This window comes from Pectinophora gossypiella, chromosome 23, assembly GCF_024362695.1.
Source record: "Pectinophora gossypiella chromosome 23, ilPecGoss1.1, whole genome shotgun sequence".
NCBI classification, from domain to species: domain Eukaryota; kingdom Metazoa; phylum Arthropoda; class Insecta; order Lepidoptera; family Gelechiidae; genus Pectinophora; species Pectinophora gossypiella.
Window position 1 is genome coordinate 688214 of NC_065426.1, and position 23423 is coordinate 711636.

At 41.7% G+C, this 23423-nt stretch overlaps 3 protein-coding genes across 11 annotated transcripts in view; 1 reads left to right on the plus strand and 2 right to left on the minus strand.

The window, feature by feature from the left end:
- LOC126377332 (endoplasmic reticulum metallopeptidase 1-like) overlaps positions 1–19444 on the plus strand; it is a 31801-nt gene extending 12357 nt beyond the window's left edge. For both annotated transcript variants that reach the window (XM_050025028.1, XM_050025029.1), the window contains 10 exons: positions 130–274; positions 1548–1668; positions 2503–2605; positions 4328–4520; positions 5140–5321; positions 6253–6393; positions 7034–7251; positions 8051–8169; positions 12761–12942; positions 13333–19444. In XM_050025028.1, the coding sequence (XP_049880985.1) occupies positions 130–274; positions 1548–1668; positions 2503–2605; positions 4328–4520; positions 5140–5321; positions 6253–6393; positions 7034–7251; positions 8051–8169; positions 12761–12942; positions 13333–13500 (1572 nt within the window). In that variant the 3' untranslated portion in view covers positions 13501–19444. The remainder of the gene's footprint in view (positions 1–129; positions 275–1547; positions 1669–2502; positions 2606–4327; positions 4521–5139; positions 5322–6252; positions 6394–7033; positions 7252–8050; positions 8170–12760; positions 12943–13332) is intronic.
- The window catches only part of LOC126377320 (S phase cyclin A-associated protein in the endoplasmic reticulum), a 526515-nt gene that overhangs the window by 211613 nt on the left and 291479 nt on the right, over positions 1–23423 (minus strand). The gene's annotated exons all lie outside the window — the stretch shown is intronic.
- LOC126377331 (endoplasmic reticulum metallopeptidase 1-like) overlaps positions 19443–23423 on the minus strand; it is a 38066-nt gene continuing 34085 nt past the window's right edge. For all 7 annotated transcript variants that reach the window (XM_050025022.1, XM_050025027.1, XM_050025025.1 and 4 more), the window contains 2 exons: positions 23134–23315; positions 19443–20856 (listed from right to left, as the gene is read on the minus strand). In XM_050025022.1, coding sequence (XP_049880979.1) covers positions 20689–20856; positions 23134–23315 — 350 coding nt within the window. In that variant the 3' untranslated portion in view covers positions 19443–20688. The remainder of the gene's footprint in view (positions 20857–23133; positions 23316–23423) is intronic.

Consider the following 23423-nt stretch of genomic DNA (forward strand, 5'->3'; position numbering starts at 1 on the left):
AAATTTGACATTTAGTGAGACTTACGGTTCAATTTGTCAAAAAAGTTAATGTGACATGGTACCAAAGTGTATACATATTAATGCTCGTGAACGTACCTATGTAATTAGAATAGCTGTATCTCTCTCTAGCACGAAGCAGTCCCATCAGTGTACTACGACTATCTCTATCTCTTCTTCGTGACGTATTCGTTGCCGGCGGCCCAGGCCGTTGACGTCATCGTCGCTCTGCTTGGAGTCGTCAGTGTCCTGTACTACGTGCAGTTGGTCGGACTTAGTGAGTACCTTTAACCCTTTCACGAGCAGAGACTATGGGTCATTGATGGTTCATAATAGATAGTATCCGTGCTTCGGAAGGCACGTTAAGCCGTTGGTCCCGGCTGCATTAGCAGTCGTTAATAACCACCAATCCGCACTGGGCCCGCTTGATGGTTTAAGGCCCGATCTTCCTATCCATCCGTAGGGAAGGCTCGTGCCCCAGCAGTGGGGACGTTAATGGGCTGATGATGATGAATAGATAGTATGACACCTTGGTATCGGAACGTCATTAGACGTTCTGTGCTTTTGCAGATCAAGATCGGCGCTCATGAGCCCTGACGTGACTAGTACCTTACCTATTATTACTTTATCAATACGCTATTTTGCACACTAGTCAAATGAGATACGTTAACCGAGCACAAATCCTGTAAATCACGCGATATCGATACTTTTTACGAAACGTCAAAACGATTTTTTATTATTAACGATTTTTTTACGTTTGGCAAATCAAAAATTAAACATAACTGGGTTTATTATCAGTAATAAGACATAAAAAGAAAGGCGGCACGTTGATAAATAAATAAAGAAATAAATTGCGATAGATTGAGGATAGGTAGATTATATCTTTTATGAATGAACAGAGATCCACAAACTCGGCGGAGCCTGTATCTTGCTTGGGAAACCGTTGTTCCCGGCAATTATTTACGAATTATAATCAAGAAAACGCAATAATAAGTCCGACATTTTATCACGTTTTTCTATAACGTCACAGTGTGCTTTCCCATACGAATTCCATAGTAATTTCGTGTTTTGATGTTTGGTAAAAAGTAACTGATTTCACTAGTTGGAAACTAGCCTAAGTTTTCAATTATATTAGTTTGTGTGTTTACTTTTAGGCGACATAACATAAAGTGTGACAGCCTCCGTGGTCTAGTGGTTAGAGCGTTAGGCTCACGATCTGGAGGTCCGGGTTCGATTCCCGATGGGGACATTGTCGAAATCACTTTGTGAGACTGTCCTTTGTTTGGTAAGGACTTTTCAGGCTTGAATCACCTGATTGTCCGAAAAAGTAAGATGATTCCGTGCTTCGGAGGGCACGTTAAGCCGTTGGTCCCGGCTATTAGCCGTAAAAACACCTCCACCAACCCGCATTGGAGCAGCGTGGTGGAGTATGCTCCATACCCCCTCCGGTTGATTGAGGGGAGGCCTGTGCCCAGCAGTGGGACGTATATAGGCTGTTGATGATGATGATGAACATAAAGTAAGTACCTAAGTATTGTCTGCTTTTGCAGAATGGTCATCAGTTCAAGAGCTGCTGGTGTCAGTGGCTGGTCGTCTCATCAGCATGATAGCTGGTATAGTGGTCACCGCTGTATTGGTAGCCATTAGCGTCGCTACCACCACGCAACTCAGGTAAACACAATACTCGTAATGGTGATTCCTGTACGGAAAAGAAAAAAATAGATGATAATCAATTTTTTTTTTTTATGGTATTTTTTGATGATTATTAGGTGATTGATTAGATTCAGTAACAGTAATAGGTTCAGTAGTCAAAGCGTGAAAGCGAAACAAATACATAGACAAAAGTAAATTGTCCCGTAAACAAACTAATGTGGGTAGGTCCCATTTGTTCCACAGAGCATGACGTCATCGGACAAAATTCTCATTTTGACGATTTCTCAAAAACTAATTGAGTGAGTTTCCCAGGATTTTCAATCTTGCATTCAGTATAAAAAGCTTAATCTATCGTCATACATAAAAAAAGGATGTCCATTTTTAGGGTCGAAAAAGCAAAAGTCTTCTTATCGTGTGGGTTGTGAGGTGGAATACCAACCTCATCAACCCTGGTGTCAGGGTTATTACTGAGCCGCCAAGGGCACCTGACATGGCTCATGTAACGACTACTTACTTAAGTACTACTTACGTAAGTAGTAACCGGGACGAACGGCTTAACGTGCCTTCCGAAGCATGGATCATCTTACTATCGGACAATCAGGTGATCAGCCTGTAATGTCCTAATCAAACTAGGGATCACAAAGTGGTTTTTGTGATATGTCCCCACCGGGATTCGAACCTGGGCCTCCGGATCGTGAACCCAACGCTCAACCACTGGACCACGGAGGACGTTGGAAAAGAAAAAAAGCACTGTGCGAAGCCAAGACGAGCAAAGCGAAGCTATTTCACTACCTACCTTTTCTCGAAACGTTTCGGCGATTTTTTGATAGGTGTTTTCCGCTTGCCTGGCAGGTACCTGTCGCAGCCGTGGATCGTGGTCCCGATGTACTGGATGCCGTATGTGATCACTGCCGTCTGCGTGTCGCAGCTGTTCGACGCCTGGAGGACTAAGAAGGTAACCAAATACCGCTTTACATAACATAATAATAACAAATACTTTGCATACACATAAAAAGAAAGGTAAGTACATAAACACAGAGAGAGACAGACCATGCGTCATCACTGAGTAGCAAGCAAGTTAGTTAGGTGAAGACCTCTATATCTGTCGAGACCTCTCTAAGAAATGGTCGTATATTAGGTTCAAGATAAATTATGAAATTCTGATTAAGTACTAAATAGAGATCTAAAACTAACGAAAAAGTTTTTCTATTTAACTTATTTATATTATGAATTTTAATAAAGAAAACGTAAGAAAATAAGTCCGACATTTTAATCACGTTTTTCTATGACGTCACAGTGTGCTTTTTCATACAAATTCCATAGTAATTTCGTGTTTTGACTTTTAGTAAAAAATAACTGATTTGACTAGTTGGAAACTTTTGACTAGATTGCATTCCCTACTACAGTGTCTGTCTAAAACTATGTGAGCCATGTCAGTGGGAAAAGCTAACTGCTAAACGTCCGGAATGGAGAGCTTTGGTTCACACCAAAGTTCATGAATTTGAACATCGACGGCGCTTAGAGCTTTACGCCAAGATGAATTGAAAGCCCGACCACCTGCGGCGATCAATCTAAATATATAAAAGGAGAAACTGACTGACTGACATATCAACGCACAGCCTTAACGGCTAAACGTAGACACTTGAAATTTGGAAGGGACGTAGCTTAGATACCGTAGCGGTGCACTAAGAAAGGAATTCCCGGAATTCCCACAGGAACGGGAATTAGCGGGAAAATCCTTTTGTATGAAAAATCTAAACCGCTTAAGTTAGACGCTTGAAATTTGGCATGCAGGTACCTTAGTTAACTTAAAGCTTGGTTGCAACAGGATATTGCAAAATTCCCACAAAAAAAATGTATGAAAAAGTCTAAACTGCATATAAGTTAGATGCTTGAAATTTTGATATGCACTCCCACACACACAAAAATCTCTCTTTTATAACACGCCACGCGGACGAAGTCGCGGACAAAAGCTAGTTATATATATTTAAATGGTGTGCTCACATGCCCGCTATGTGCGAGGATCATTTCCAATAAGATTGTCTATATAAGCCACATGCGATCACATGAACGTCGGAGTTGAAGCAGTCGCCGTAGCCGAAATCGGCTGGATCACATCATCAAAACTATGTATGTATACAGGGTGTTAGTGACATCGTAACAAAAACTTTGAGGGGTGATTGAGGCCATGATTCTGAGATGATATCAAGTGGAATTTTCCGTCGCAAAAGTATGGAACTGAAAATAATTAATAAAAACACAAAAAAATTCATGAATATTCAGACTGAAAATTCCACTTGATATCAACTCAGAATCATGGTCTGAACCATCCCCCTCAGTATTCGTTACGGTGTCACTAACACCCATACCTACTTGTATGGCTACCGTATGTACTTGTGCGGGGTGTAAGTGACATCGTAACGAATACTGAAGGAGATAATTCAGCTGATTATTCTGAGTTAATATCAAGTGGAATTTTCCATCGCAAAAGTATAGAATTGAAAATAATTTTAAAAAACTAAAAAAAATCATGAATTTTGCGACGAAAAATTCCACCTGATATTAACTCAGAATCATGGTCTGAATCATCCCCCTGAGTATTCGTTACGATGTCACTAACACCCTGTATATGAAGTGTCCAGGGTGTCGTAGTTAATTACATAAATATCTTCCACAGTGCGACTTAAACCGCCGACTGCGCTCTCTCCAAGCTCAAGCGGCCACCCGGCTGCTCCTGTCGGCAGTGCTGCTGGTGCTGTGCTGCGTGCCCGCTGTGACCACCATGCGGTACATGTTCACCGTGCCGCTGCTTATCATGTCCGTCATGTCGCTCGTCTCGCTCACACTCGTCAGACGCATTAACATGACAGGTTAGTCACGTTATTTGGCGTTCTCGTTCCCACAGATACATAACATCACGCCATTAGGGTAGGCAGACTACTGAATTCCACTTACTACCATCCTGACATACCACTCTCGGTTCTTCCACTCTCATCAAAGACTTAATGCGTGCGCGCTGGTTTCGTAGCTCCGATACCGACCCCGCCGGCGTGGTCGAAGACCCACTAGGGTTGATTAATTAAGTAAAACTCTCAAACGACGCCCTGAGCCGGGGTTTGCGCCCAACTGGGCACCCTCAGGCCCGTTTTCTTAAACGTTGTACCGGGTCTTCAGTGCTCCTCATTTGTCCGGCCAAGTAGTTAATGCCATCTGCGGCAAATGTACAATAAGTCACGTCAAAGAAAAAACGAATACTGAAAGGGATGATTCAGACCCCGATTCTGAGTTGATAGCAAGTGGAATTTCCTGTCGGAAAATTCATGAATTTTGTGTTACTTTTGTGACGGAAAATTCCACTTGATATCAACTCAGAATCATGGGCTCAATCGCCCCTCAAAGTTTCCGTTACGATGTCCCTAACACCCTGTGTAAAGAAATGATTTTTAATTGCCATGTTGGCTTTTATCTAATTTATGTTTTCTTTCGCAGCGTGGCAGCATCTGTTGATGGAGGCGTCGTTCTCGTTGCCGTCCTGCATGTTCCTGTTGTCTCTCTGCCTGAAGTTTACAGCTCTGATGCAGCCCATAATGAGCCGTTCACATGGAGACACGCCGGACTATACCATCGCTGCTTTGAACGTTGGCGGAGCAGCACTTGTTAGCTGCACTGCGGTAAGCCTATCTTCTCTCGTGTAGTCACACCCCGGACACTTCATACAAACAACTTTCGTTCTTCAAACTTCGTTTTACACAGACACCACACATTGACTGTCCTGTAGACATTGACCGTACTGTCCAAAAACTACACTTTGTTCAGAAAGTCCTCATAACGTGCATAAAAGTATACAATAAAATACCTGATTTTAAAAACGGACCCACTAAAGTTACGACTTTTAAATTACGCGAATGGCTTATTACTATGTCGAAAATTCAAAAATTCTAACTATTAAGTTCTTATAGTATTAGAGAATTTTTGAATTTTTGAATAGTAAGTATTAGAGAATTTTTGAATTTTCGACATTTGCATGCTAATAATAATTAGCAGGATAGAGTAGAGATGCTGTAACACTGCTTTATACCATATTGTGACTCTGTACCTACCTATCCTAAGCGAATAAATGATTTCTGATTTCTGACGTTATCGTACACGCGCATCTTTTCCGAACTAAACCCGTAGTTTGTTCGGTTTGATCACATATGTATAATGAAATAAAAGATACATTTATGTCAGTTTACTATCAAGAAACGATCGTCGCCCGTGGATTTTTCCTTAAAGCGGTAAAGAAGTCTAAACTGACGCTGGTGGGGAGCAGAGAGTAGCCGTTAGGGAGATCGGGCCTTAAACCATCACGCGGGCCCAGTGCGGATTGGTGGTTATTAACGACTGCTAATGCAGCCGGGACCAACGGCTTAACGTGCCTAAGGATAAGAATAGTCTCACAAGTATTTTTTTAAACATGTCCCCGTTAAGGAGTAAGGGAGCGCACGCAGATTGTTTGTCTCGCTCGCACGCACCAGATAAGGCAGCACAAGGAGTGTCTTGTCCACGGAGACGGTGAATGCATTTTCTTAATAATCTTTACCTTTCTTACCTTGTCTCCAGTCGGGCATAGAGCTGCTGTTCTCCCGCAAGCGGCTGTGGGCGGTGGCGGGGCCGCTGGCGGCTGTCTGCGTCATCATCATGTTTATCCCCTTCAGCCCCTACCAGGACGAGGGGCCCTCCACGCAGAGGCACTACTGGTTTGTGAGTACCTGTCCACAATTTTTTTGATGTTAGATATTGTAGATTTGCCGCAAATGGCATTAACTACTTGGCCGGACATATGGGGCGCGCTGAGGGCTCATCTGATTCAAAATGTTAAGTCAACAGGCCTAAGGTTGCCCAGTTGGACGCGGATCTCAGCTCAGGGCGTCGTTTGAGAGGATTATTTTTGAAAGGATTCTTCTTCTATCGTGTGGGTTGTGAGGTGATTCAGCAACCTCATCAACCCTGGTGTCAGGGTTATTATTGAGCCACCAAAGGCCCCTAACATGGCTCATGTAACGATTACTCACTTACATCAGTAAGTAGTAACCGGGACCACCGAATTAATGTGCCTTCCGAAGCACGGATCTTCTTACTTTCAGACAATCAGGTGATCAACCTGTAATCTCCTAACCAAACTGGGGATCACTATGATGATTTTTGTGATATGTCCCCACCGGGATTCGAACTCGGGACCTCCGGATCGTGAGCTCAACGCTCAACCACTGGACCACAGAGGCCATTGAAAGTTTGAAAGGATAACTTTAACCGCTGAATGAGGGGATATCGTCCACTACGCCGGCGGGGTCTTTTGTCTATCGGCGTCCATTATAGGCTGTATTTTGGGGTGTATTTTCAGCACACGGAGATAATAACTTACAACTACGCCGGCGAGGTAACCGACCGCTCGTCCGGAGTGCTGGTGACCAAGCACGACGCGTACAGCACGCGGACCGTGCTCTCCGAGCTGCGGAGCCGCGGGGCCGAGCTCGTGGCCAGGACCGACTTCGACAGTGACTGCCAGCGACACGTTTTGTGTAATCTGCCCCTGTTTAGGCCGAGATTTGCGCCATATCTGTGAGTATATATTGCTTTTTCTAATCTTTACTGAGTAAGATGCTTTAAAAAGCCGCTCGGGATCGTTTTCTTGCGATTACGAACGTATTTGCAGTTGGTAAACTAATCGCCTTATGTCGATGTATGGAGACAACAGATTTTCAACGGCAAAACATATATTTTTGACGAAGACTGTGGTGGATGCCAAGTCTTTTCGCTTTTTTTAGAAATAAGTATCAAATATTAGAAATTACCAAACTACCAAACACTACCTAAATAATAAGTAACGAAAAATTTTTATTATCAAATTATATATATAATTATTATAATATCTAATATATATAATAATATATACATATATTATAAATATATTATATATATTATATTATTATTATATTATTTTTTATTATATTTTTTTATATATTTGCGATTACTTACTTTATAGGTCACGGAATTTCACTCGTTACAACACCTTGGCTTCCTCAACTTATAAATGTCTGACGACCCCATTACTCTAGCCATAGAGACGGCCAATCAGCTCGCGACAACAAATGCTTTAGGACCCCAATACTGATCCCGCCGGCGTGGTCGATGATTTCCCTTATACACATTATTTCAAATTATAATCCTCTGAGAAGACGCCCTGAGCCGAACCTCGCGCCCACCTAGGCGCCCTCAGGCTTGTTGTCTTAAAATTTATACCGGGTGAGAGCCTTCAGTGCTCCCCATTTGTGCGGCCAAAGAGTTAATGCCATTTCTGGAAAATCTACAAAAAAAGGATAAGTTACGTAAAAAAAAAACTGTTTGTTTTCATTTGCAGAAGGGAAAGCCTGTTGCTCGAGACAGGTCCGCCTGCGCCCTTCACTCCGGAGGCGTCAGTGCGACTCATATCTAAGAACTGTACCGGGGAATTATGCACCTTTAACTTCACTATGACAGGTCAGGTTTTAAAATGCATCTTCGATATAAGGATAGAAAATGGTTTAAAATTTTAAAAGACAAAAATCATAATCAAGCAGTTTCATTTGACTGTACATTTATGAAGCGAAACAAACTAGACCAAAGACGTAAGGACGAGTTTTCCTGACACAATAGCTAAACAATAGGGTTTGGTTTTAATAATATTATAAGGGCATTTCTACGGAAGGGTCTATTTTTTCTCAATTCGGTGCCGAAATTGAAATTAGGCTTTTATGAATATTTTAATAACAAATATTGAACTTTATTCCATCTTGAATCTAATGATGCAATTGGGACCAGATTTGGTGAAGTGGTTTATGAGAAAAGTTAATCACCGAATTGGGCAACCATCGAATTGAGAAAATGAAACACCGAATTGAGAAGCGGCTCAGCGAATTGAGAAAATGAATCACGGAATTGAGAAATAAGCCAGCGAATTTAGAAATGCTGTCAGTTATTATAAAAATAATGCAATGAATGACCAATAATGATGTGGTATGGGCATCTGATGAAGAGGAATGGAAGTCATATTAGATGGTATGTGGTGAGTATGAATGTGCATGGACATAGGGGGTAGGAGACGACCGAAAAAGGTGTGGATTGGATTGCGTAAGGACGGATATGTGTATGAAAGATGTATTAAGATGACGAAAGACAAACAAATGAATATCGTAAAAAATAGGAAACTTTTCCCCACGAAGGGAAGAAAATGATATATTTCATGTCTTGCCTAGGCTTGACCATGTGAGATTACACCTTCCTCACTTCCCTTTGACATGCGTATCAACGCTGGTGGAGGAAATACCCAAGCTAGGTCGAAGTCCCATGTTTTGCGGAATGCATCTATGAAAATAGCACCTTTGTCCCTCACATCTTAGGGCACACAAATCGGAACTACTTTCGAATGAGAAGTTGCGAAAAGGTCTATCTGAACAATTCCCCGCTTTTTGAATAGAAAGTTCGTCACTCGATCCGACAGATGCCAGTCCGCTAGAGATTTCTGCCGCGAGAGGCTGTCGGCAATCTCGTTGAAAACACCTAGAATAAGCAAAAATTTCTATTCTGTTCCTTTGAGCAAGTTCCAGAAGTTTTGCTACTAGGTCTGTTAAGAGACTGGAACTTGTTCCCCCCTGATTCCTTATATAGGACACAACCGTTTTGTTGTTTGACTGCATAATGACTCGTCGTTCTCGTAGTTGGGGTAACGTCATCTGAAATGCTCGGTATACTGCATACAGCTCTTTGCGATTTATATGCCACAAGGTTTGGCTCTTCTCCCATACTCTGCTGACTAGAGACTCGTTGACATGAGCACCCCATCCGTTGTCTGAAGCATCTGTTGTGATGAATACTGTGCCCTGATATATGAAAATTGTTCGTCCTTTGTGAAGGTGTTCCAACCACCAAGAACATTCCTGTAGAGCTTTTGTCGGTATTAGAAATTTCCGTGTTTTCTGGTGTTGAGGAAGACAAATGGCTGCACGTTGAGGACGTCTGATATGTAATTTTCCTAGAGGGACCGTGAAAGATGCAAAGCCCAATTTCCCTACAAGACTTTTTCCTGTGACCCAATTCCAAGTTCCTGTATAAAGGTTCTGTTTTTCTCTGTGTCCCACATTATCCCCAAGTAGTCTAGACAATGGGTTGGTGGGTTCAGAGATTTATTTCTGTTTATTTTGCATCCAAGCTTTTCCAGATAATTTACCACGTATAAGGTGTCTTCCTCTAACTGGTCTTTCTGTTGATTGGCTAAGAGGAAATTGTCGAGGTAAACTATCACTCTTATCCCCTTATACTGGATCGCTGCACAGCTAAGGGAAAACCAACAGTTTGATACCCTTGCAAATGTGAGCAGTGCAGTCGATAGGCCGAAAGGTAGGCAAGTAAACTGAAGTTTTCTGTGTTGATGTACTATTGTCAAGAATTTTCTGTGACCTGTCTTTATAACTTTATATCTATTTTAATGTAGCATGGTATTCATCTTGTGTCAAGATAGCATTTCTTCTCTGCTCAATAGCTTCTACCTTGTGACCGCATACATATTGTAGGACATCATCCGATATATTTTTGAAACCTGAGTTTGATCCTAAAAATGTATCCTTAAGATCCTGTTTCAGAGTAGGATGTTTGGTTCAAAGTTCCTTCATAGTATTGCCAAGCGTTTCTCGTTGCAATAACAAGCCGTGTAAAGTCGTCCCGAAACCGGTTTCCTGCTTTATCAAAAAATCAGCTGTGGCATTTGACGAGTTAAACTTCTTTAAGCAAGGGTTAACTCAAAAGACGTGAAAGACGAATAACGTATCTGCTTTTATGCTAGTTCACCCAACCTCAAGCACTCGATTCCCTCAAGGATCTTGTTCCTTAGTCATGGAAGCGAAATCAAAATCTTCTACATCTTCTTTAGGTAATAGATCCGGAGCTTTTCAGGTGAACGATTTCGTTGTATCCTCCTCAAGACATCCTTCGTGCGAACGACATTCATCGTCTGAAGTATTATCGAGCCTCTTTAAGATGTTGGAAAGCATGTCCTTCATCTCACTAAAGTTATGTTCTAATTTATCGACCCTGGACAATTTCTTTGACTTCGATGATGAGGACCGAACTGTAGATAGATCGTCTGTATCTTCACTATTTGCTAGCTCCTTAGACGCATCCTTACGGCTTAAAAACAGTGGTTTTAATTCAGCGAGTGAAGCCACTATCAGCTCATTTAGAACAGCTGATCCTCTGATCCTTGAACTGATTTAAGGTGTGCCAATTATGAGACCTACACAAAAGGGACATCCCAGTATTTTAATTTTCATATCCCGGTAGGTCTTCTCCGGGAGGGATGTACATTCTGGGCAATATGCTCTTGCAAGCTCGACTGTCGGGAGAGCGAATCTAATTGTGTTCAGAACAAGCGGGTCCAAGTTTGGGCCTAAGAGGTCTTGTCTCGTGTGAGGAATGACTTTCCACTGGAGCCATCCCTCCGGCAAATACGTTCTGGCCAACTGCTTTATTCGCTTTAAATTTTGATTGAATTATTACATCTAATACTAATAATGTTCTCAGAATAATAATAAACTAACCTTCTCCCTAACCTACTCCTTCGGGGTAACAGGCGTGATGCCATTTGTTATGTAAACATTATCAAATCTCAATTCGGTGCAAGTAATTCTCAATTCGATGCCCCATTTTCTAGGGAATTGAGACCCATCGAATTGAGAAAATATCACATTTCATCAATTATCTAGTAAAGTTATCAATTAAATCAATTAATACAAAACATACAGTCAAATATCACCTAAATACTTAATTAATTTAGCACATATATTATTAAATACTTCATAAACAAAATTAATATCTTCCACCGATTTTAGAATTGACCCTACCCCAAAAAAAACAAACGATTTCGACCCTTCGAAAAACTCTCCTCTATGCAGCAGTCGGCCCATCCACACATCTCGGGCACTCGGGCGCACCTGGCTCTCTACGGGAACCCGGTAGTGATGATAGTACTGCGCGTAGTTAGTGATGTAAGTTGACAAAACTTAATTTCACCGAATTGAGACACATGCTGGCTTCAAAATTAAAATATGTTATTGTACTAAAACTAAAAGGTTCACAATAAACACAATTACGTATTTAGCTTTATTAACTATCCCTTGTTCTGTGAACGTTGGAATTATGTTTTAGAAACTAGTAGTTTAGAAGTTATGAAGCAATAACGAGTCAATTCTGGAATGGCTTCATGTCATTTTAAGCCAAATTTTGCCCGTTTTCAAACTTCGGGATTTTTTTTTTGACGCTTTTATAAAACTTTACGGTCTTCTAAATTACTCTCCACGAAGCCAAGAGTCCTATAAATACGTGAGTATTTTTTCCAAGTACGTAATTAGATGCTACAGGTACTTTTTTCACTGGAATCACTCAATCGGCTCTTCCCGTAGAAATGCCCATAATATTCCTTATTAAAATTTAATTAAATTAAAATAAATAATAATAAATTAATTTAATTTACTTTTTAATTATATTTTTTTAAATTTTTTTTAAAGGCATAAAAACCCAAATATACTGGGTGTTAGTGACACCGTAACGAATACTGAGGGGGATGATTCAGACCATGATTCTGAGTTGATATTAAGTGGAATTTCCTGTCGGAAAATTCATGAAAATTTTTGTGTTTTCTTAAATTATTTTCCATTCCAAACTTTTGCGACGGAAAATTCCACTTGATATCAACTCAGAATCATGACCTGAATCATCCCTCAAAGTTTTCGTTACGATGTCACTAACACCCTGTATTATTATAAAAATAAAACAGTATATAAAACAAATTAAAACACAATACGTATAAAATCATAACATTTATGACAAAAATTTACTTGCGATTGCTGTCCTTATGTACAGATAGCCAATATGAAAGATAGGATTGGGCAACAAACAGCTCACTCACTACATTCTACCCCAGAAGGAGGCGATGCGCGATATCATGACCGCGAAAAAGTCAGGCCTCGGCAAACATACTCGACAGGTTTTGAAAAGAATATCCCGTTTTCCGACTTTAATAACCTCTCATCTCCCTCAGGGCCGCCCCACAACACGCTGACCCTCTGGCCGCTGCCACAAGTGACCCTGACTTCATGGAGTTTCGCAGCTCCGCCGCTACCCTCCTTGGAGCACGGCGGCCGGCCTGTCTACATGCTCATACATTCCACAGCGACATGGTCTGAACACGACCAACCGCTCAACTTTACTGTTAACTTTATTGTAAGTACATACATACGGTCACGAGCATTAATATGTATACACTTTGGTACCATGTCACTTTAACTTTTTAGACAAATTGAACTGTAAGTCTCACTAAATGTCAAATGTGTTAGTGCGACAGAGTCCTAAAGTCGGTACATTATATTGCTCATGACTGTACATAAACAGCCTATATAAGTCCCACTGCTGGGCACAGGCCTCCCCTCAATCAATCGGAGGGGGTATGGAGCATACTCCACTCCGCTGCTCCACTGCGGGTTGGTGAAGGTGTTTTTACGGCTAATAGCCGGGACCAACAGCTTAACGTGCTCCGAAGAATCCATGTTATGATCGAAGGATCCATGTCATCGATAGTGACAATGTGTAGTGACATGTCCTCCTCCCCCCCAGGTTCCCCTCTCGCAGCAGGCGGCGCCTGTGGTGCAGCTCACCCAGCACGCTCACAAGATCTTCCATCCCGAAGACTACACGCCCGAATACCGCAGCTTAGTCGACGCCGCGCCAGCCTACTTTAATATCGCTAGTTTTATGAGTTTTAGGTTTAATTATGTCTTCTAATATAACCCTGTAGTGGGATTGTGCTTTGCTTAAGGTTAGTCGCGTGTTCTAAGGAATTTGTCTCGTGAATTATTTTCATACGTATACGGTTACGAGCATTAATATGTACTTATACACTTTGGTACCATGTCACATTAACTTTTTTGACAAATTGAACTGAAGTCTCACTAAATGTCAAATATGTTAGTGCGACAGAGTCCTAAACTGGGTACATTATATTGCTCATCACTGTACTTATGTAATGAAATTGAGCTGTCATCCAAGTCGGGACTTATATTTACTTAATTTGACAGCACTCGAAATAAGTTCCATCTTTTTCTTGCGCGTATTGCATGTGAAGGACGGCGCGAATTTGAGAGCTGTCAAACGAATATTTGGTTAAGTTAGTGCCCGCTCGAATAGGCACCATTGTTTATTTATATTGCGTAAGTCTTACTAAATGCAAAGATTATACTGCAGTCTAGCCTCGCGACTCCTCGGACAATCCATATAAAAATCTTTATCTTCATTTATTCTTAGAGTGCCTTGCCACATAAGTGCAAGTGAGACAAACAGTCCGCGCGCTCCTTCTTACTCTGCTGTACACGGCCATTTAAGACTAAAGTGAGATCCAGAGGGGGTGAGGCCGACACCCGAGACGAATTGGTGCGGAGAGTTACCGCTCTATTCGTATTTTTATTCGTTATTCTATGTAGATATAACTCTACAAATAGCAATGTATAGAGCCTCCACTTGTCTGTGTGCAGGGTTGAACCACATCTGCCAGTACCTACGGGCTTAGCACCGTAAGCACGCGACTCTTTCTCGTCCCTCTCTCACAGTACCGCACAGAAAGAGACAGACGATCTCTGTTGCGGCGAGATAGAGTCGCGTGCTTACGGTGCTGATCACACTTTCCTATTACTTCTATCGTTTTATGGGACTCAGAACTATTGATGGCCGATTTAAAACAATTTAAACCAATCCGTTTAAAACGAAAAAAAAACCTTTAAAACTGAAACCAACAATTTTTTCGGTTTCAAACTGCTGCTGTTGATGACTATGTTTTTCTTAAGTATAATTGCTTACATTTTCTTGATTTTACCGAGGTAGGGGTATGACGGAGTACCTATAAACTGGGTGAATTGCAAAAGCGAAAAAAAAACTTGTCTTGGCTGAGAACGGTAGTGCAAAGTTCTGCTAAATGATTTTGAATATTTTTTCTGGGTAAAGTAAGTAGTCGTCTACCTTGGCAAAAAAAATCATTCAGTTTCAGCAACTGTAACACGCTGAAAAAATTTTTTAAAGTGTCATTTTATCATTTCGGTAGCTTGTCCGTAACCTATTTTCGCTTATAAAATGTCTTGCTCTACAATTATTTTCTATTATTGGTATTTAAATTGATAGAATTTCGTTAAATTATTAAATAATCTAACAACAAAAACTATTTCTGTCTGTTTACCTTCCTTCTCATACATTTGACAGGCAGTTAAATTTTGTCCGAAAAAAAGTTATCATTTCAGAGGACAGTAAGTTTTGGTAGTCTAACTCCGTCAACATTGCGTCTATGACGCCTCCTTACCTGTCGAGACCTCGCATTGGTTCGGCTCGACCGCTAGACGTGAACATACCCGTCACAGCATGTAATGGTTTCCCGCCAAAAAAAGAAATTTATCATTTCGGTGGTAGGGGGACAAAAAAAAATCAGTAAAAAATCATTTCGGTAGCCGTTATAACTCGTGTTACATTAGTTCAATTTATTTCATATTGATGTGTTAAATCGGCTGCAAGTACTGTTTTGTTTGAGAAGTGTCGATTTTTCGATAGTTATTCAAATTCACAGTTTATACAAAAATAACCTGTTTTTTATCATCTCGGTGTTATCATTCCGGTGGATTCGGTGGACTGAAATGCCAATAACAGTCCATGGGAATGATAAGTAACACTGAAATGATAAAACCGTTAAGTTTTAGAGATCCGTGTGTTAAATTTTAGTTCAGAATTAGGTATTGTTTTAAGGGCCTTTTGAACAGTTCTGTGGGGCTATTTTATTTTTCCTCGAGCTGATCTCATGGTTTTCCAAAACCATTTTGGGTGATTGGAAAACGTCATATAACCTTCTATCAAACTCCTCTTTCTGCTTTTCTCGGAAACCTTGAATACCCAGACTTATCCATTCTTTGGATCCTGGTGGACACTGGCCTGGATAAAGTAGTTTACACCAGTGTCTACCGATCGCACAGCGGTAACTCTTGAGACAACCAGGTTATTCACCTACCTCAGTAGGACAGTGGAGTTGGCACGGCGGAGGTATCTCTCAGCGCAACTTGTTCTTCTCCGGGACTCCAACGCCCACCAGCAAGAGTGGTTGTTCCCATTCCAGAAGACCAACCATGCAGGCAAAGAGGCGCAGGCTTTTGCCATGTGTGGCAAAATCTCTCACATCTGGTGAATTGCGTTACAAAGGTACCTGACGTTGCTAACTATACCGCCAACTGCTTGGACCTTTAGCTGATAACTGATCCGGACCGATATCAATCTCTATCAGTGACTTCCCCCTTGGGAACATCCGACCAATGTCTGGTGAGATATGTGTCTGTCTATTCCCCACCTGATTCTAGCCCCAGAGGATCGAGGCAAATATGGTGACACACGTTAGCAGATTGGGATGAGATGCGGCACTTCTTCGCATGCTATCCTTGGCGTGAGGTTTGCTTTTCTTCAGAAGACTCGACGAGCTGCGGAGATGCCATATTAGTTGTCAGGCAATGGAATACTCTATCCCATTTTCTGACATATCATCTGACGATAAGGCTCGCTCATGGTACATCGCGGAGTATGCTAGTGCAGAAGCTTTAATCAATCCGCATACCGGATGTGGGCTGAAGTTAGCTTCTAACATGAGGGCTCTGAAAAATTCCCTGAATACCGCTGCAAAGTCTTGCAAGAAGACAATGCGCAGGGCACTTTTCGACCATATTGGCCAAATTGATGCCAAACTGACTGAGCTGGTAGTAAAACCTTTTAGCCGTTAGCCAAATCGGTCGAAGCAAACATCTGCCGTCTAAAAATGCTTCGCACTCTAGATGTGAATAAGGTCAGTATTCTTGATGATATCCCAGCAAAAGTACTGCGGAACTGTGCACCTGAATAGTCTCCTACTGACACGCCTCTACCTGCTCTCTCTGGGTTCAGGACAATTCCCGAAACCATGGAACCTTGCCAATGTACAGTGTATGCCCAAAAAAGGCACTCGTACCAACCCTGCTAACTACCGCCCCATCTCGGTAACCTCCATTGTTTGTAAAACAATGGAGCTAATCCTGAACAACCGCCTCCTGGCGTACCTTGAAGCCAACAATTTACTCAGAGATAGGTCAACTGATGTTCTTCTTGTGTATGCTACACGCTTATGGAGTGAGGCAATCTAGAATCAAGGCGAGGGTCTTGTTGTGTCCCTTGATATATATCAGGATCCCTTCTAGCCTATGTAATTGGATAGATAGGGATAGATTGATTCGGGTAGTAGTTGATGGGTGCTTGTCTGATCTACATGCTATTAATGCCGGAGTCCCTCAGGGATCTGTTCTCTCCGCCACGCTCTTTCTATCAATGATCTGCTGATTATGCCCGGTATCTTTAGGCACGCAGACGATAGCACAGTGACGGAGAGATACATGTCCAATGCACGCGTAATCACCAGAGATGATAGTGCCCTTAGAGAGGATCTTGTGAATCGTGTGAAACTGCCCCTTAAGTCCGTCTCAGACTGGGGTGACAACAAGTAGGTTGGACTCAACGCTTCCAATACCCAGGCGTGTCTGTTCACCGCAAAACGGAGTCCCTTCCTCCTGACTGGGACTTTCCGAGTGAATTGCCAACCATCTCGAGCTCTTGGGTATGGATATAACTTCCAACTCGTTATAATCTAGGAGACTTCAAGACTAGGGTGAATAGGCATTTGCTAGGTAAGTGCGATCCACCCTAGACCACATCGTCATTTACCATGAGGTGAGATTGTGGTTTTACGTGAACCTATATAATTTAAAAAAAATTGTAGGTAAGTAATAAAGAAGCAATGACAATAGTCACAAAAAAGACATATTGACAACAAGCATCATCCCCCTAGCATTATCCCTGAGCATGTGACAATCATTTCTGATCTAAACATTCGCGACCTCAAAGTGAGAGGCAAGCGTTCTACCAACTAGGCTACCACGGCTCCACATATTGACAACAACTAAATGCATTTTTTATTGCACGATGAAAGAAACGAACAACAATCTATTACTATTAGTAAATAGTATTAAGCTATTTTTTATTTAACAAGTATTGAACTATTAATGTATAAATCGATCTCCACCAACCCGCAGTGGAGCAGCGTGATGGAGTATGCTCCATAACCCCCCCCCCCCCCCCCGGTTTATTGAGAGTAGGCCTGTGCCCAGCAGTGGGACGTATATAGGCTATTTATGTATAAATCGAACTTCACATTGTACGGAACCCTAGCTAAGCAGCACAATTTTTCTTGACTGTATCATTTCGGTGGGTTAAATTCATTTCAGTGGACTCATTATCATTTCAGTGTACATTTATATCATTTCGGTGTACATTTATATCATTTCAGTGGGTACTTATCATTTCAGTGGACTCATAAAAATTCAATTTTAAATATCTCAGTAAGTTTCGATCGTATTTGATGCCCACTCACGCACATAATTTAAAATAGGTTAAAGTTTTATTTGTCGTCAAATATGTGAAGAAAAGTATTGAAATAAAAAATCTCACCGAAATGATAAAAAAATGAGACTTGTTGAAATTCACCCAACTGTGTAAATATTTTTTTGAATGTGTAAATACTGTTATTTATAATAATTAAGTTAGCGTGTTTATTTAGTTCTAGTTGGTTCGTGTCGTGGGTAGGTACTTTCTTTTGATATTCTATAAACTAATTAAAACGAAACATGGCGTCAGGTGACCAAAAATTGCCCATTATGAAGTTTAAAACACAGTTCTTTTATTGTTGTAGGCGAGTTTTCAACAGTTTAAAACGATTTGATTGAGGTTTAAAACGCCAAAATTTTGTTTAAAACGTTTTAAATCGGTTGTTTTACATCTGTGGCGGACCAACTAGTTGGCCGCCTAGTTCCGCCCACATGAAACAGATGGCGCCACATTCAATAATGCAGTCTTCAAGCAGTCGTGAAACGCGATATCGAAGTTTACACAGCAAGACGCATATACTTATACAACTTCCAACGTAACACCGTTGGATCGTCGATCCCTAATCACACTACCATCTCGTGACTAGCGGGGTACTATGCTCATTTCGGTATCTCGAAAACATCCTTTGGCCGCAGCACACCCTCGCCGCCAAACATCTATACTCAGATCCGTCATTTGTTAGAGCGAGAGCGACAAGGCCATAGCGTGCATACACGCGCTAGTGCGCGCACGCACGTTTTCGGACGCTCTCGAATCGGGTGTTAGTGACACCGTTCCGAATACTGAGGGGGATGTCACGAAGAAGTGCCATCTAGCGCATATTTTAAGAACCAATTAGTTCGCTTCGTTCTTTCTATTTTATGTCATAACATAACATAAATAGCCTATATACGTCCCACTGCTGGGCACAGGCCTCCCCTCAATCAACCGAAGGGGGTATGGAGCATACTCCACCACGCTGTTCCACTGCGGGTTGGTGGACTATTTTATGTCAATGACGAGTTATTTGAAAATGTAAAGTATTAACGAGAAAATCTAACAGATGTCGCTATTAACCAACGCTATAATAAAAAAGAATATAAAGATGAAGGGACGACGAATATGATATAGCGTGCTGCCAGATGTGATTAACTGGCGATGGAGCTGGGTTGAGAGCCTTCACCTGTTACCTATAATTTACGCAGTTTTAGACTTTAAAAAGGACTGAAATAAGGAAAAAGAAAATAAAAGTCAAAAAGTATTTTTTCTGTTTTATTTAACATTCCCTCCTTGTCGCTTACACACACTAATTAAACAAAATAAATACATTTATCTCATAAAACAATAAACCAATAGCACACCTCACACGCTCCATACAACGTGGCTTTTTTAAAAAGCCCTGCGTTTTTAAAATTAAGTACATATTGGTGCTAATTCCTGTAAATACCATCTAATTTTATTTTAAGTTATATCTGTCATTTTCTTATCCGCCGAAAAGGAAAGGGACGGGTAATCGACAAGCATAAAATTTATGGAACACACGTCAATTTTAAGCACAAATCTAAACCAACTGTCTAAAAATTTTACATCCGTCAATAACCCGACACAGTTAAGTAGACAGCACGTCAAACGGATTGCATACCAGCGACGTGCCTTTTGATTCGCCCGGGTTATTCATTCATTTACTCGTTCTTCCTAAAATTAAGAGCTGTGAATCATTCGTCCCTTTCCTTTTCGACGGATATAACTTAAAATAAAATTAGGCGGTGTCTGCAGGAATCGGGGCCAATATATTAATTTACTCATAGAAATACACTTTGAGCCACTGTTAAACATCGTTTTAAATATTATTTGGCATCACTGGAAAAGTAAAGGGCATACGAATATGATAATGGTGATCATTTTAGTACACAACCTAAATAATTTTAAGTTATACCTGTCATTTTCTAATCGGCCGAAAAGGAAAGGAACGGGTGATTACCCGTCGATTGACAGGTATAAAATTTATGGAACACACGTCAATTTTAGGCACAAATCTAAAACAACCCTCTAAAAATTTAGGCACGGCTGTTTGACTAAGCAAGAAGCCATGTTACAATTTGTAATTTAAGTATTTTTTGACATATTTTATAAGTTATTTATTGTTCTATTCTTCTTTTTTTTTAATACGTAGCAAAAAGGAAATACTTTAGCAGTATTCATGCAAGAAAGGTCTACTTGTGTTGTATGGGCGTTTGAATTTGACAGACCGACTGAATTAATCCTAGATGCGCCTATTTTCACAAGTTTCTCCGAGGTAATATAATGCACACACACACACACACTCCCCCCACACATACACACACTATTTCCACACACTACGATCTTGGCACACCACTTTCGCTTCCTCCACCAAAGTCACCCACAAAGTTCATTAAAGTCTTCACGCATGTTCGCCGATAGTACTCTCGACCTGGCGTTTCTTCAAACCATCCTGGACTTGATCGTGGCAATATAATTCTAGAATTAGAAGACATAATTTAGCCTGAAGCTAAGGAAACTCGCTATGTTGAAGTATGGCGGCGCGGCGTCGACTATGCTGCGGTACTCGGGAGTGTAGTCCTCGGGGTGGAAGATCTTGTGAGCGTGCTGGGTGAGTTGCACCACCGGCGCCGCCTGCTGCGAGAGGGGAACCTGGGGGGGAGGGAAGACATGTCACTACACATTGACACTATCAAGGACACTAATCATGGGAGATTGACCGTTCAATCACAACAAGCTTGCTTCTCAAACGGGGAGCGCCGTTTCGAACCCCGGTACCGGACTGGAACTAATGAGTTATTTATCTTAATTGCAGTTTTCACTAACACAGTTGCATCGACCATCATAGGCGGCGATACGGCTCACCACCTACCAGGTTGGTCTAACAGAAAGTTCGGTGAGGCGTGGGTACTTAGTCGCGTTATGGTGAAAACAGATTAAGCGCCTTTTTAAAAAATCACATTCGGATATGAAAACATTGCGAGGAAACCCGCATTCACGAGAAATGAATTTTCGGAGGTGTGACCTAACCTGTATTGGGCTGGTTTTCCCTTCGCGGGTTGGAAGGACAGACAGGCAGTCGCTTGTGTAAAATACCGGACCTGTCAAATCTTCAGGTTAGGTAAGCGGACCCTGTGAGAAACGGGATGACGCTTGGGTGATGATGATGATATTCGGATGTGATTATTGTTAAGTTTTGTTAGATAAGCTAGTTTCTTTAACTACATTTTTCATTAACTAAAACAAATCGAGTTTTTGTTGAAGAAATATACATCTGAATGGTGATTTTCAACGAATCGCTTACATAGTTTTCACCATAAAGGCGACGATATGGTAGATGAAACCAAAGAACCAAAAACCCCATCAACCCTGGTTTCAGGGCTACTATTGAGTCGCCAAAGGTCCCTTACATAGACATGACTATGTAACTGTGGCGGACCCAACTAGTTGGCCAGCTAGTTCCTTTCACATGCAACAGATGGCGCAACTTCAATATTCCAATCCCGAAGAGCACTGAAACACTTGAATCGACCTCCCGTCTGAGGGGGGGAATGATGTGCCGGATATATGCGTCCCGCTGTGTAAACTTCGATAGCGCGTTTTAGGACTGCATTATTGAATGGTGGCGCCATCTGTTGCCTGTGAGCGGAACTAGTTGGTCGACGAGTCGGGTTCGCCACATAACGACTACGTGGGACTCGTATGACATGTTTTGACATGACTCATGTAACTACTACGTTCTTACTTAAACCTTTTGCGATAGAATTAGAGTGGATAATTACGTAAAAATATCCAGGTACCAGTCCTATGGGTCAGGCAGGATCCTTATCACAAACATACGAGAGGGGTAGTCAGGATCCTTATCACACACAGATCAAAGGTTAAGTAAGTAGTAGCCTGGACCGACTGCTTAACATGCCGTCCAAAGCACAGATTATTATACTTTCGAACAATCGGATGATCAGCAAACTGGGGATCACAAAGTTGGAATTCCAAGTTGGGACCTCCAGATCGTGACCGCAATGCTTAACCACTTCACCACAGAGGCCGTATTTTATAGTTATATACAGGATGTTAGTGACCTCGTAACGAAAACTTTGATAGATGATTCAGACCATGATTCTGAGCTGACGTAAAGTGGAATTTTCCGTCGCAATAGTATGGCTTTGAAAATTAATAAAATGAAAAAAAAAAACATGAATTTCCGACCGGAAATTCCACATGATATCACCTCCAGAATCTGAATTAATAATAATAGTCCAACACGAACCGGGGATTATCTTTGGGTGCACTCCCATAACGCATAGAGGGATAATCGCCGGTTGATGTCAAAATTTAGAGTAAATTGTCTTAAGGGGCCTCTACGTGTTGGCTTCGGCCCCACGCACGCCTTCCAAAAGTCCGGGACCCCATAGGCCCGAGATATGGAAACGACATACAAAAAACATCAATGTCAAAATGAATGAATTATCCTCCGTAGTATTTGTTACGGTGTCACTAACCTTCCGAATACATCCCGCTTAGGGACGGTACTGAGAAGTATCGGCATCCGAAGGACGTAATATACGATCCCGACGACCCGATTACTCTAGCCATAGAGGCAGCCAATCAGCTCGCGACACCAAATACTTCAGGACCCCGATACCGACCCCGCCGGCGTGGTCGACGATTTCCCTCAATCAGCGCTTATCGCTATCGACCCACTAGGGTTGATTAATTCTTTCAAATATTTTTCCTCTCAGAAGACGCCCTGAGCTGCGGTTCGCGCCCAACTGGGCACCCTCAGGCCTGTTGTCTTAAACGTTGTACCGGGTGAGAGCCTTCAGCGCTCCCCATTTGTCCGGCCAAGTAGTTAATGCCATCTGGGGCAAATCTACAATAAGTCACGTCAAAAAAAAAAGGTGTCACTAACACACTATAGGAACTTACAATAAAATTGACTGTGAAGTTGAGCGGCTGAAGAACCTCGGACCATGTCGCCGTGGAATGTACTATGACGTATACTGGTCGGCCGCCGTGCTCAAGGGAGGGGAGTGCTGGCGATGAGAAGCTCCATGAAGTCAGGTTTACTTGTGGCAGCGGCCACAGGGTCAGCGTGTTGTGGGGGGGACCTGTGGGTAGATGGGTGTACGGTCACGAGCATTAATATGTATTTGGTACCATTTCACATTAACTTTTTTGACAAATTGAACTGTAAGTCTCACTAAATGTCAAATATG